Raw genomic sequence first — 13900 nt, forward strand, 5'->3', positions numbered from 1 at the left:
AGGGTCTGGTATGGATTTTGGTGGGGGGGGGGGGACCCACGCTGTTTTTTTTTTCGACGTAGGGGGTTCCCCTTGGAATCCATACCAGACCGAAGGGCCTGGTATGCCCCTGGAGGGGGAACCCATGCCGTTTTTTTATTTATAATTTGGCATCGAGTTCCTCTTCCTGGAGGCAACTTCAAGTCCTGTGTAAGTCGCTTTGTGATTCATACTCAAGTCTTGTTCAAGTTGCCTCCCAAAGTCGCGCTGAAAGTCATGTTGCCCCTGTGTGAACCGGCTCTAATGAAATGCTTGTGATAATACTTCAGTATACCATAGTAACATCTGCCAAAAATATTTAAAAACCCTGAAGCAGCAGACTGTGAAAATTATCCACTTAAGGACCAGGCCTATTTCTGACATTTTGTTGTTGGCAAGTTAAAATCAGTATTTTTAGCTCAAACTATTTGGAAGCCGTATGAGCTACATGTTTGACATGTAGCTCATACGGCTTGGTTGGATCTGCATAGGCCAGGACTGGAGCAGTTGTTAGGCTCCACTACACACTGAGTAGTCCACTATTCCTGAATGGACTCTCAAGGTTTTCTGGGCCCCCCTGCTGGTCTGACAGGCTTGGCTAGATCTGGCTTGTCTTCTTCGCTTTTCATTAGCTCATTTAGTGGCCGAGCTTTTTTAGTGAATCCCTCGACTAATCTTCGTGTTATAGAAACAGAATCCCAGAAATTATTTGAGCTTGGTCACATTGGTAGGCCTAAACCAGGAGGTGACGGCTTTTAGATTCTGGGGGTCTGTGGCCACTCGGTTGGCAGACACAATGTGACTAAGGTAGTTGATTGACTGAAGGTTGATAAAACTGGCACTTCTCCAGAGACAATTTCCCTTATCATGGAGTCTCTTCAGAACCTTCTCCAAACACTCTTTGTCTTCTTCCAAGGTCCTGCCATAGATGATGTCGTCTAGGTACACCAACACCTCGATCTGGTTCATATCATCCACTGTCTTATCCATTGGCCTTCGGAAGGTGGCTGGGGTGCCAGACAGGCCCTGAGGCATGCAGTAGAATTCAAAAGAACCTCACTGTGGTAATAAAAGAGGTCTTCTCTCGATCCTCAGGATGCATGGAGATTTGGTAGTATCCGCTCTTCAAGTCCAGCACGCTGAACCATTTTGCTACTGACAGGCTCTGCAAGGCATCTTCTCTCCTTGGGGTGGTATTTTGGTCAGGAATGGTCCTTTGGTTCAGCGTCTGGTCGTCGATGCACAGCCTCAGCGACCCGTTCTTCTTTCGTAGCACCACTATTGGAGAAACGTATGGCCCATAAGACTCTCGGATGATGCCTGCCCACGCAGGTCTTCCAAGTCCCCTAAAGGAGTTAGTCGGACTCGTTCTCTGAACGTCTTCTCTTCTTGGAGACGGATCCTGTGTTGGCCATTTTGTGCAAAACCCACATCGAACTCTTCGATAATGCAGCCTGCCATCTCAGGAGCTGAGTCTTGGCCCTTTCTTTCCATTCAGGCGAGCAAGGAGTATTCTTCAGATATAAATATTTGACTTCGATCCCATCCTTTGCTCCTCCCACCAAATCACATGGTGATTCTGGGGTCGATTGACTTTTCCCACAACATCCGAGCCGGCATTGTCTCTGCTGAGGAGGTTATGTTGCAGACATTAACCGGGATCTTCCTGTGACGTCTTTGCAACGCTTTGGTTGAAACTACGCAAATACCATGCAAGATAAAGTTTCATTGACCACCATTGTATTCTCTAGGGTCTTTGCTAAAAAAATTATATAGTGTTTGGGGGTTCTATGTAATTTTCAAGCAAACAAATTATGATTTTTACATGTAGGAGCGAAGTGTCGGAATTGGCTCGTGCCTGAAGTGGTAAATATATTTGAAGAATTTTTGGGGTGGTATTTTGGTCAGGAATGGTCCTTTGGTTCAGCGTCTGGTCGTCGATGCACAGCCTCAGCGACCCGTTCTTCTTTCGTAGCACCACTATTGGAGAAACGTATGGCCCATAAGACTCTCGGATGATGCCTGCCCACGCAGGTCTTCCAAGTCCCCTAAAGGAGTTAGTCGGACTCGTTCTCTGAAGAATTTTTGGGGGTTTGTCCTACCATCTCTTGCAATCTGTCGTTCGTTTTGAGTTTTTACATCCTTGATATCCTTTTTACATATCCTGTTATATTCTTTGTAACATTTATACGACACTAGTGTTCCTTCATTTTTATATTTTATAAAAGCTCTTTTCTTATAGTTTTTATAGCTTTTTTAACTTTGGCCATGAGGTTTTATTTTTAGCCTTTTAAACTTATTGTTCATGGGAATATACTTTGCAGTCTTTTTGAAGAATTCCCATTTCTGTTCTATGCCCATTGATGTCAATATTCTCTCCCAGTCCTGGAGAGCAGCCCTCATCCTTGAAAAATTTGCTCTCTTGAAATTAAGTGTTTTTTTATCTTTCCCGTATGTGGTTTTTGCTTATAACGAACATCCAATGAAATCATGTTTTGATCACTGCTACCCAGGTGTTCCTTTATCTGAACATTAGTAATACGCTCTGCATGGTTTGAGATTACCAGGTCCAAGCATCATCATTGAGCATCATTCCTAGTTGGGGCCTCAATAAACTGGACCATAGAGTAGGTTTTTAAATGTTTGCCCTTTAACTGTTCCAGCAGTGCCATTACTCAAGTAAATTTCTAGGTAGTTAAAATCCCCCATTATTATCACCGTCCCAGCCCTTGCACCCTTTTCCATCTGTGCAAGGAGCTGACTCTCCACCTCCTCATTAACATTGGGTGGTCTATAACAAACTCCAATGATTAACTTTAAACTACGCACATCTGTATGCAGTACCACCCATAATGCTTGAGACTCGTCACACTCTCCATCCACCGTGTCCTCTTTCACACTCGCTTGAGATCACTTCTCACATAGAGGCAGACCCCTCCACCTTTCCTTTTTACCCTGTCTTTCCGAAAGAGTGCATAGCCAGGAATATTAGTAGCACAGTCATGTGAGGAATGAAGCCAAGTTTCAGCAATACCGATTTACATCATGGCTCTCCTAATGCACCAGAGCTTCCAACTCAACTATTTTGCTTGGCAGACTTCTGGCATGGGCGAACAAACACTTTAATGCATTAATATATTTTGACTAGCCACATACTATCCTCTTGGGTGTTCCTGAGATTGCAACTAGGACTTGCTACTATACTTACTTTGGGTTTAAGTGCTTTGGTTACCCTATCACTAATACTACCCTCTGGAATATGTTCTATGCTGACTATCTCTATCTCTGGACCCTCCCCCCGTTGCCTAGTTTAAAAACCCCTCTAACTCTTTGGCCATCCTTATTCCCAGCTGATCTGCACCCTCCTCATTTAGGTGCAGTCTGTTCCTTCTATAGTACTGGTTATCGAATGAGAAGTCGGAACAGTCCTCCAAGAACCCAAACCCCTCCTTACTACACCAGCTCTTCAGCCACTTGTTTACTTCCCTAATCTCCCTCTGCCTTTCTGGTGTGGCTCGATGTTCCGGTCATATTCCTGAGAATACTACCTTGGAGGTCCTTTTCCTCAATTTAGCTCCCAAGTCCCTAAAATCGTTGTTTGGGACACTCCATCTGCCTCTGACTTTGTCATTGGTGCCAACGTGCACCATGACATCTGGGTCTTCCGCCAACCCCTCCCAGTAATCTGTCCACCAGATCCATGATGTGCCGAACCTGAGTGCCCGGTAGACAACATACAGTTCGGCGATTCAGGTCTTTGTTAGATTGCCCTCTGTATTTCTAAGAAATGATTCCCCTACCACCAGAATCTGTCTCCCCCCCCCCCCCCCTCTCACTGGAGGAGTTCTTCACCCAGCAGCTAGGAGAGTCCCTCAGCTCCAGCAGTGCAGGTCCCTGACTGGTTTCACCAATGTCACTCAATGGAGCATACTTATTGGGATGCTCCAGCCCTGGATCGGCCTCCCTGGCACTTTCCCCTCTACCCTTCCTGACTGTCACCCATCTACTATTTCTAGTGCCTGTAACTCTTTGTCTCCGCCCACCTCTGTGCTAGCCCCTGCCATCACCTGCTGGGTACCTTTCCGGCTCTCCTTTAGTGTGGAGGGTCTTCCCAGTGCTGACAGCTGCTTCCCCAGATTCAGAACCTGGGCTTCCAGGGAAACAATGTGCTTTCATTTTGCACAGCAGTAATCGCCTTCGATCAGATCAAGGAACGCATACATGCCGCAAGATGTACACCGAGTCACCTCACCCGCCAGGCATCCTACCTATTAATTTAATGAGGATTAATTACCTAACAACTAGCTTCCTGACACTACTACTCAACAAGACAATACATAGGCGCTCGCAGACCAGCGGGCCAGCGTGCACCCAAAATACACACGTACTAATGATCCACACACTACTCGGACAACACTCAGGTACTCAAACTACACCGGTACTATGACCCCTGTTTTTTAACCTCCTGTTTTCAACTCTTGATTTTAACTCGCCACATAATCCAGTTCCATTCGGAGTTCCAGCAAACTCAAGATGAGCAGATTTAAAATTAGTTCTGCAGAAATGTATATAGGCCTCAAGCACCTGTGACCAATTAACCACTCCCCTTAATTAGTAGGCTGAAGGAAAAAAGGAAATAAAAGTGCCAGAAAAAGGTGTTAAAAAACTGCAAGGAAAAAGACCCAAAAAGAACCTAAAATGCAACCCAGCTGTCAAAAGCAAAACTTGTTCACACTCTCCACTCAAGGTCTCCACTGTCTAGCCTCTAACCAACAAGACTGGCCATTTCATATAAAAAAAAAAAAAAAGTTTAATATTCTCCCCTTATTTGTGTTTGGTTTGCCATGGCATGCACAATGCTGCATGTGACCTTCTGGAACTAATGCGTTTTGGGTTTTCCACTATTGTCCGACCTGAGCATAACATGCATTAAAAATCTACATTCCTATGCTTACAGTAAGAAGATACATGTGGAAGAAAATCTTATGTAAACTGGCGTGTTTTGTTTAGCTAATAAAACCACTGTAAGCTAGCCATAGACAATTCTAAATTCTGCCAGTTCAGCAGGGATAATCCGTATGTGGGCCATCCCTGCTCAACAGAAGTCGATCAGACTACACTACATGATAGAAAACTTTTGTTGATGATTGGCTGCAGCCGCTGATCAATGTATTCTGACAGCATTGAGACCCACTGTCAGAGTAATATGTCCCAGTAGGGGCAAATCCTCCATCCACCATAGGTATTGTTTTCTGATCAGATTTTTCTATCTATGGCCAGCTTAACAGAAAAATTGTCTGTCTTGTTAAATGTTAACCGAAAACACTTGAGTGACCACGTACTGGCTTTTTTTTTTTCTAGATTGCGGCTTCGTATGGCAATGTGATTTGCATCTTTGAACCTGTGAATCTGTTAAAACAAAAAAGTTCACCGTCACAAGTAAGCATTTCTTACTCCTTGTTTCTGAATTGATTGTCTTTATGATCTTGTAAATGAATATCAATATTTCTGATTATTCCAGAAGCGATCCCCTTTTACATAGGTAGAACAACAATAGTACTACTACTACTACAGGGAAAGTAGTTTTGTTAAGTGATATGCTATAAGCGAGTAATAACTGCTCTTGCAGTGGGTGTATATGATTAACCAACTTAAAGTGGTTGTAAAATCAGAAGGTTATTTATCCTAATGCATGAAAGAGGCGCTGCAGTCTGCTCACATAATTTGTAATAAAAACAACTTTGCCATTCTGAAGCTTTCCTCCAACTACTTTGCATATTATTTATATATACTGTGACCCTGTACTTGCCAAATATGCTGCAGATATCTCCCTCCACCGAGTCTGGCTGCAACCATTTTAACTTTGGGCAGATGAAGCTGCTATCTGTTCGCTTGCTGGATTTACACTGACACACAGAGGCACACCTCCAGCTCTGCAGCTCTCATTGGCCCTCCTTATGACTAATCCCCCCCCCCCATTGTTCCTGCCAAACTCTCACAAGAGTTGGAGAGAGAACTGTGCATAATGTCATAATGTTCTATGCCTAGGCTAATGACCAGAAACCAGAAGTGGGCTGTATAAGGTATTTACTGGCATAAAAAATATGTTTTACTAGACAAAGTTAAAACAACAAGGGCAGAGAAAAACATTTTATGTGCAGAAGCCCCACCCCTCTAATATTTACCTGAGCCCCATCTTTATCCAGCGATGTTGCATGAGTGTCTCTGCTGTCCGGGACGCCCCTCCTGATTTGCTGAGACACAGCAGTGGAGCCATTGGCTCCTGCTGCTGTCAATCGATCTCAGTTGGCCAATAAGGAGAGAGGTAACAGGGCCGAACCACAGCTCCGTGTCTGAATATATATACAGAGCTGCAGCTCGGCTCGGGTACCCCCATAGAAAGCTGCTTGCTGTGGGGGCACTCGACAGGGGGAAGGTACCCGAGAAGAGGAGAATCTGGGCTGCCCTGTGCAAAACCACTTCTCAGGGCAGGCAGGTGTAACATATTTGTTATTTTAATACATATATATATATATATATATATATATATATATATATATATATATATATATATATATATATATATATATATATATATATATATATATATATATATATATATAATATATATATACGAACAGAAGCAGGCGGTTTTTACGTAGTTTACGTTGGACGTGTGTCTGGATGGGCGTAGATTACGTTCATGGTGTAGGCAGTGATCCGGCGTATGTTAGGTAGTTGTTCCGACGTGGTTATGAGCATGCGCACGGAGATGCGTCCACGACACGACCCATGCGCAGTTCGTTCAACGTACTTGTCTGGCTCCCAAACCATCATTTGCATGGGGTCACGCCTCCTTTGCATGGCTCACGCCCACTTCCACCTACGCTGACTTGTGCCTTCGAAACCCAACGCAGTTTAGGCAGCATTGGCTTTGTGAATTCCATGCATGCCTCTCTGCGCTGCGTCGGTGTAGCGTACAGGAGATACGCTACGACGGCATAAATGTGCGCCGCTGTCTGTGAATCTGGGCCATAATGATCATCATTTCAAAGCAGGGAGAGCATGTAGGGAATTTTAGCAGGGAATTTTAGCACTTCTTTTATGTTTTTATGTTCTATTATGTTAATGGAAACATGTAACAAACATAAAGTGTTATACCAATTTGGCTGCAAAAGTGGAATTTTAGTTTTAAACTTTTCAAATTGCAAATGCAAAAGTCCTACGGTGCAAAGTCCTATTGTGTGTACAGGAATCCATCGGACTTTAGTCCGAAGTACAAACACGCATTCCCAGAACCAATGTTAAAATCAACCAACAATAGCAGAAGTTGACCAAAGGGTGGTGGTAAAGTGCAGAAAAGAGCAGAAAAAACACGTGATGTTGGGAAAGTTTGCAGAAAAGTCCTGCCGTGTGTATGCTATGGGTGTGCCCGGCCAACGCCCTTCAAACAAAAATCCACAGAAACGTTTGTTTGAAGTTCGATTGTGTGTATGAGGCTTTAGACCGCTTTGACACTGATGAAAGGCACTAGAGAGCGGGTCTGTTTACTGACTAACATAAATGAAAAATCTGAAGTGCAACATCTGCCATATTCTTTGTTCTTTTTCCTACTTTCCTGAAATTACAGAGCTTTTTGATGGGTGCTCCACTGCAGATACAAAGAAATGGGCAAGATACCTGTTTGTTTTTACTTTGTGTTACAGCCTTAATAAATCTACATTTACTCTTTTAGGGAAGTCGTACACAGTGGCAGAAGAGTGGCCACATAGTATTGGATTCTGTTGCACATGATTTAACTTGGGACCCAACAGGTAAATAACAATATTTTCTAGCTTTGCTTGCCTACCATATAAAGGACCAGGGATGGACTGGCCATTGGGACTACAGGGAGTTTCCCGGTGGGCCAATGGCTCAGCGGGCCGGCTTCAGTGACAGCGGACCGCCGCCCCCCTCCGCTCCTCTGTCTCACCCTTCCCGCAGCACTCACCTCCTCTCCCTCAACGCAGCGCTCACCTGGGGGGAACAAAGAAGCAGGGGGGGACCAGAGGAGCAGGGGGTACGACAGAGGAGCATGGGGGAGGGGACAGACAGCTGACTCAACAGATACGGCCTGGGAGTTTCTCACTTCTGCCTAATCTTGTCCCATAGGGGGGCACCGAACCGATTCTTTGCCCCGGGTGAAATAATGTCTAGCTTCCCCACTGGTACTGCCTATAAGAGGACCAGTACCAGCCGTTCTACTCTAATAAAGTAGAATGGCTAGTGAAGTGGGAGAGGGGGCTTGGGTGGCCGGGGGGGGGGGGGGTATGGCTTGCGGGAGTCCGGCCGCCATGGGAGAGACCTGTCAAGGTGGGCCAGTCTGGATGAATTCCAGGGCCAAATTTCTGTCCCAGTCCAGCCCTGTAAAGGACTCTGTAATTGCATTATTGCTTGCTTTATAGCGGTAACCTCTTTTAGTTTGTGCTCATGATTGGTAATTGTAGAAACTTTTGTAATTGTGTTAGTACTGTTGAAACCCTTTTTAATTCTGTAATATTTAATGTATTTATTAAATGATGTTGGCATTTCCAAAGGTTACTCCTGTGTTAAAAAAAAATTGTCTCAACTAAGATACTGTACTGTTCATGATGCATGTATGGCAGTATACAGTATAGTGCACCTAGCTTTGAATACACATCTATGTATATTCTAGTTATTCAGTATACACCTGAAACCTGTGTTTTGCCCTGGTCACTACGCAGCTTAGATTACAGGCTACCATTGGGAAACATTAAAGTGGAAGTCCACCCTAACTAAAATTAAAACTTAAATTCTCCCCTGCAATCATTAATGTGAGATAAGTTCAGCCTTATGTCTCAAAATGGGGAAAAAAATCCCAGTTTTTCTACTTATTTCGCAGAATACAGTGCCGTCACATGACTTCGAATCTACTTCCTTCTGAGGCTAAAATCATCCAGTAGGTGTGGTTCCTGAAAGCTAGTGACCGACATCACTTCCTGGGAGGGACACTGTTCTGTGTAGCCAGTGGGCGTATACAGGATGGGAGGAGCTGATCATAGGTTCCTGCCCAGTCTTCTCTCATTGTACATCTTAATTCAAGAGAAAATTAGGAAATAAAAAGCCTCATCCACACAGGACGGGGGGTTGCAGGGTACATATACAGTATTGCTGTGCACAGGAGAAGGGAGGTGGACGGGAGGCTCTCAGTTTAGCTGGAAGTGCTGTGGGGTAGCAGGCAACCACACTAAAGCTATGTTTTCCACTAGTGCCACTTGTAATGCGACTTTGGACACATAAAGTCACATAAAAAGTCACATCCCGTTGATTTAAAGGTCACCGTTCCCATCTATTTGATCCCTAGAGTGTAAAGTTGCAATAAAACTGCATCAAAGTCACACTCCAAAGTCACACTTCTTTAGTCAATTATTTATGCCATTAAATAGTTTTGTTATACTACGTTAGTGTGAACCTAGGCTTGGTGCTACTTTGTCTGGATACCTTCATCTGCTAAGTTAAGTTGAAAAATTAAGACTTCTGGCCTGATCACCAGGTGAAAAAAATGAAAATGAATGCAGCGACCATATCTAAGACGCTATATCAATTTTTAGGATTGTTTTCATTGTTACTCAAACCAAAAATAGTTGAGCTTTCTTTTTCATAAACATGTACTGTGAAAATATAGAGGCTACTATTCCTAATCTCTTCATAAAAATGATCTGCTGTCATATAGAGTGAGTGGCTATGTACCTGGAAGGAGGAAGAAGAGGAAATCTTTGTCATGCAATAATATTTAGCAGCACAATTGTACTCTGAATAATGGCAAAAAAAACTGGCCATGAGCTGAGCGAGTTTTAGACAGTTATGCTCAATTGGTGGTCCAGTCAGGTGGAGAAGAGAGCTGGGTGTACACTGCTCCAGGTGGGCTTAAGTCGCCAAGATAATGTGCTGCTGTATCTCTGGGTGCCAGCATGGTCTATAGTATATGGGGGTAGGGGTATACGTGAGAGGATTATAACTGTACGGAGTCACCATCCCTGCAGAATATAAACATTCAAAAAAGTACCATGGGACTTTAAATGTGACTCGGTGGGGTTTAAGACACATGAATGAGCTTTACCATAGTTTAAAACAATGTAGAAAAAAAGTTTATTTACCATCCTTGGATGGAAATCTTTTTTACAATTTGAAACAAGTTAGTGTTACCATTTCTTTGGTCCAGAGTGTGTAGATCCTGGTCAGAAATATCAAAAGTATTTCTTCCGCGTTTCAGGGGTGACCCCGCTTCGTCAGGGCCTTTTTAAAGTAGCACTCGAAGAAAACAGCACTTGAGATAGTGTTAGTGTTAGAACCAAGTTTTGAAAATACATTACTAGCGTTACCATATCGTTTAAACCAATTATGCGCAGCTACATAAAGTTTTGTATGGTGTGTGTGTGTGTGTGTGTGTGTGTGTGTGTGTGTGTGTGTGTGTGTGTGTATATATATATATAGTACAGACCAAAAGTTTGGACACACCTTCTCATTCAAAGAGTTTTCTTTATTTTCATGACTATGAAAATTGTAGATTCCCACTGAAGGCATCAAAACTATGAATTAACACATGTGGAATTATACATAACAAAAAAGTGTGAAACAACTGAAAATATATTTCATATTCTAGGTTCTTCAAAGTAGCCACCTTTTGCAGCAGACACATCTCTAGAACTGCTAAGATGAGACTGTGTGAATCAGGTCTTCATGGTAGAATATCTGCTAGGAAACCACTGCTAAAGAAAGGCAACAAGCAGAAGAGACTTGTTTGGGCTAAAGAACACAAGGAATGGACATTAGACCAGTGGAAATCTGTGCTTTGGTCTGATGAGTCCAAACTTGAGATCTTTGATTCCAACCCCTGTGTCTTTGTGCGACGCAGAAAAGGTGAACAGATGGACTCTACTTGTCTGGTTCCCACCGGGAAGCATGGAGGAGGAGGTGTGATGGTGTGGGGGTGCTTTGCTGGTGACACTGTTGGGGATTTATTCAAAATTGAAGGCATACTGAACCAGCATGGCTACCACAGCATCTTGCAGCGCCATGCTATTCCATCCGGTTTGCGTTTAGTTGGACCATCATTTATTTTTCAACAGGACAATGACCCCAAACACACCTCCAGGCTGTGTAAGGGCTATTTGACCACGAAGGAGAGTGATGGGGTGCTGCGCCAGGTGACTACCTCTTGAATCTCATCAAGAGAATGCCAAGAGTGTGCAAAGCAGTAATCAAAGCAAAAGGTGGCTACTTTGAAGATCCTAGAATATGAAATATATTTTCAGTTTTTACACTTTTTTGTTATGTATAATTCCACATGTGTTAGTTCATAGTTTTGATGCCTTCAGTGTGAATCTGCAACTTTCATAGTCATGAAAATAAAGAAAACTCTTTGAATGACAAGGTGTGTCCAAACTTTTGGTCTGTTCTATCTATCTATCTATCTATCTATCTATCTATCTATCTATCTATCTATCTATCTATCTATCTTTATCTTCATCTCAGCGTCTAAGCCATTCAAGGAAATGTAATCGTTTTTTATCTTAAAATTGTGCGGTTAAAGTTCCGGTCCAGGAGGAACGGAGGAAGCCCGGGGTTGGGGTTGGACTTTCGGGTCTTCTCATCCCTGGTGCTCAGTGATCTGCCGTCTTGGAACGCAGCATACCTGACGCACAACCAATGTGTGTTCACGCCCCCTCTCCTCTCCCCTCCTCCCTCCCCATTTGCTTGAATTGGCTGGGGGATCGAGGCGGGCCGTCTTCCCCACATGATCGGGCTCTGTGGGATCAGGGAATGGAGCTCAGGGCTGCACACGTAGGATTCCCCGCGTGTGCTTCCCTGTGGATCATCAGTAGATAGATGAGCCCGCCCCCATCCCTCCGTTTCCTTTGGATCCATTCTGGATTCACGACCTGGGCGACGCACAACTCCTCTCATGGAAACAATGGGGCACAATTTTTTACCAATGACCCCAATGATGGAGCAGAGTTCCTGCCAATGACACCAACAATGAGGCCCTAGGACACCAAGGATGGGGCATTTACTACTCCCAATGCCCCCTACAGTCTGAAGGACAGTAAACCCTTTTGTTTTGAAAGTTTGGAGACTGCTGGGATGTAGTAACAAAAAGACGATCATAGCTTCAACTGGAAAACCATTGACTTGTTTTGCGCATTCAGTGCTTTGTCATACCAGTTACTTTTGTGTGAAATATGTCAACAATTTTCCTGATGGAGCGGTGTTGGTGTCTTTTTGTTACTATATCCAATAAAGCATTCAAGATTTTTACTGCTGAACAGGACCAGTGCTTCCTCTTCTATTTCTGGTGGTCCTGTCAGCCCAGGACATTACACAAAAGTTAATTGGGCTTGCTGAAAATTTTGGACCACACAGTGGTTGCATACAGTCAAATGCCGCCACTGCTTGGGAATTCTGACAGCCCCCACTGGCAGCTGTCAGAATACAATAGCCTATCATAGGGATTCGTTCATCCGCACTGTTTAGAGAAAAAAAATCTGACCATGTACAGCGTTCAAAGGCCAACTCAATATTGGTATCGTTGCTATGGCAGTAGAATCAGGCATTCGTCTGTGTATTGTCTGTAAACAGCAAATGGATTGGGTTTGCCTCAAACTCATGTTTGGCCTAAACCTTGTCCCTGTTTGCCGACTTGAGATATGGCTTTTTCATTTAAACTATCCCTCTAAGGCCAAGTTGTCTTTTATTGCTTTCTTTTTTCAATGTTTGCCACATTCTGTTTTAGTCATTCATTCCGTATAAACCAAAAGCTTGTCTCATTCTGATCTCTTCAAAATATAGTATCTCTCTTGTTTTTTTTTTTAAACTTTAGTTTCTATGCTTTTTTTTTTTTTTTTTTTTTTTTTTTTTTCTAGCAACACCAAACGTGCGTTGTGTATTCCTTTGTATTGGAAACACAATTATATGGGCTGTCTTAACTAAAGATGAGCTCAAGCGTGTTCGCAGCTCCACTTGCCTGAGCCCACCAGGAAACATTACACTGCGCGGCTCTAATCACAGGCAGTGAGACTTTTCCCGATCCGCGGCTGCACAGCTGCGAACACACCTGAGCCCATCCTTAGTCTTAACGCAGTGCAAATTAATGCAACACACTGCAATGGAGAACTGTTAACCCAGTCCAGGTCACCCAACAAGCTCCTGTGGTTTAACCTGTTGCTGAAAGGATTAAATCTGTTTAAAGGTGTTGTAAAGGAAACATTTTTTTCCCTAAATAGCTTCCTTTACCTTGGTACAGTCCTCCTTCACTTACCTCATTCTTCGATTTTGCTTTTAAATGCCCTTATTTCTTCTGAGAAATCCTCACTTCCTGTTCTTCTGTCTGTAACTCCACACAGTAATGCAAGGCTCTCTCCCTGGTGTGGAGAAAGCCTCTTGAGGTGGCGAGCAGGAGTGTCAGGACGCTCACTAACACACAGCTCCTTTCTCTATCTGCAAAGTAGAGAGTGTCCTGACCCTCCTGCTTGCCCCCTCCCCCCTCAAGAGGCTTTCTCCACACCAGGGAGAAAGTCTTGCATTACTGTGTGGAGTTACAGACAGAAGAACAGGAAGTGAGGATTTCTCAGAAGAAATAAGGACATTTAAAAGCAAAATAGAAGGATGGGGTAAGTGAAGGAAGACTGCACTAAGGTAAAGGAAGCTATTTAGGGATTTTTTTGTTTTTTTGTTTTATCTTTACAACCCCTTTAAGTACTATCATGTATGGTATGCTCATGATGTATGTTTGGTTGTTTAGCAGTGGCACCTATGAATCCTTTCTACAATTACAGCATGGCTTTGTAGTATTGCTCACCGTGCACTAGATATCTAAGATTGT

The 13900-nt window shown here is 43.5% G+C and overlaps 1 protein-coding gene across 2 annotated transcripts in view; it reads left to right on the forward strand.

Annotated features, from left to right (window-relative positions):
- DMXL1 (Dmx like 1) overlaps positions 1-13900 on the forward strand; it is a 212268-nt gene that overhangs the window by 54623 nt on the left and 143745 nt on the right. For both annotated transcript variants that reach the window (XM_040343979.1, XM_040343987.1), the window contains exons 3-4: positions 5380-5457; positions 7754-7832. In XM_040343979.1, coding sequence (XP_040199913.1) covers positions 5380-5457; positions 7754-7832 — 157 coding nt within the window. The remainder of the gene's footprint in view (positions 1-5379; positions 5458-7753; positions 7833-13900) is intronic.

This window comes from Rana temporaria, chromosome 1, assembly GCF_905171775.1.
Source record: "Rana temporaria chromosome 1, aRanTem1.1, whole genome shotgun sequence".
Classification (NCBI taxonomy): domain Eukaryota; kingdom Metazoa; phylum Chordata; class Amphibia; order Anura; family Ranidae; genus Rana; species Rana temporaria.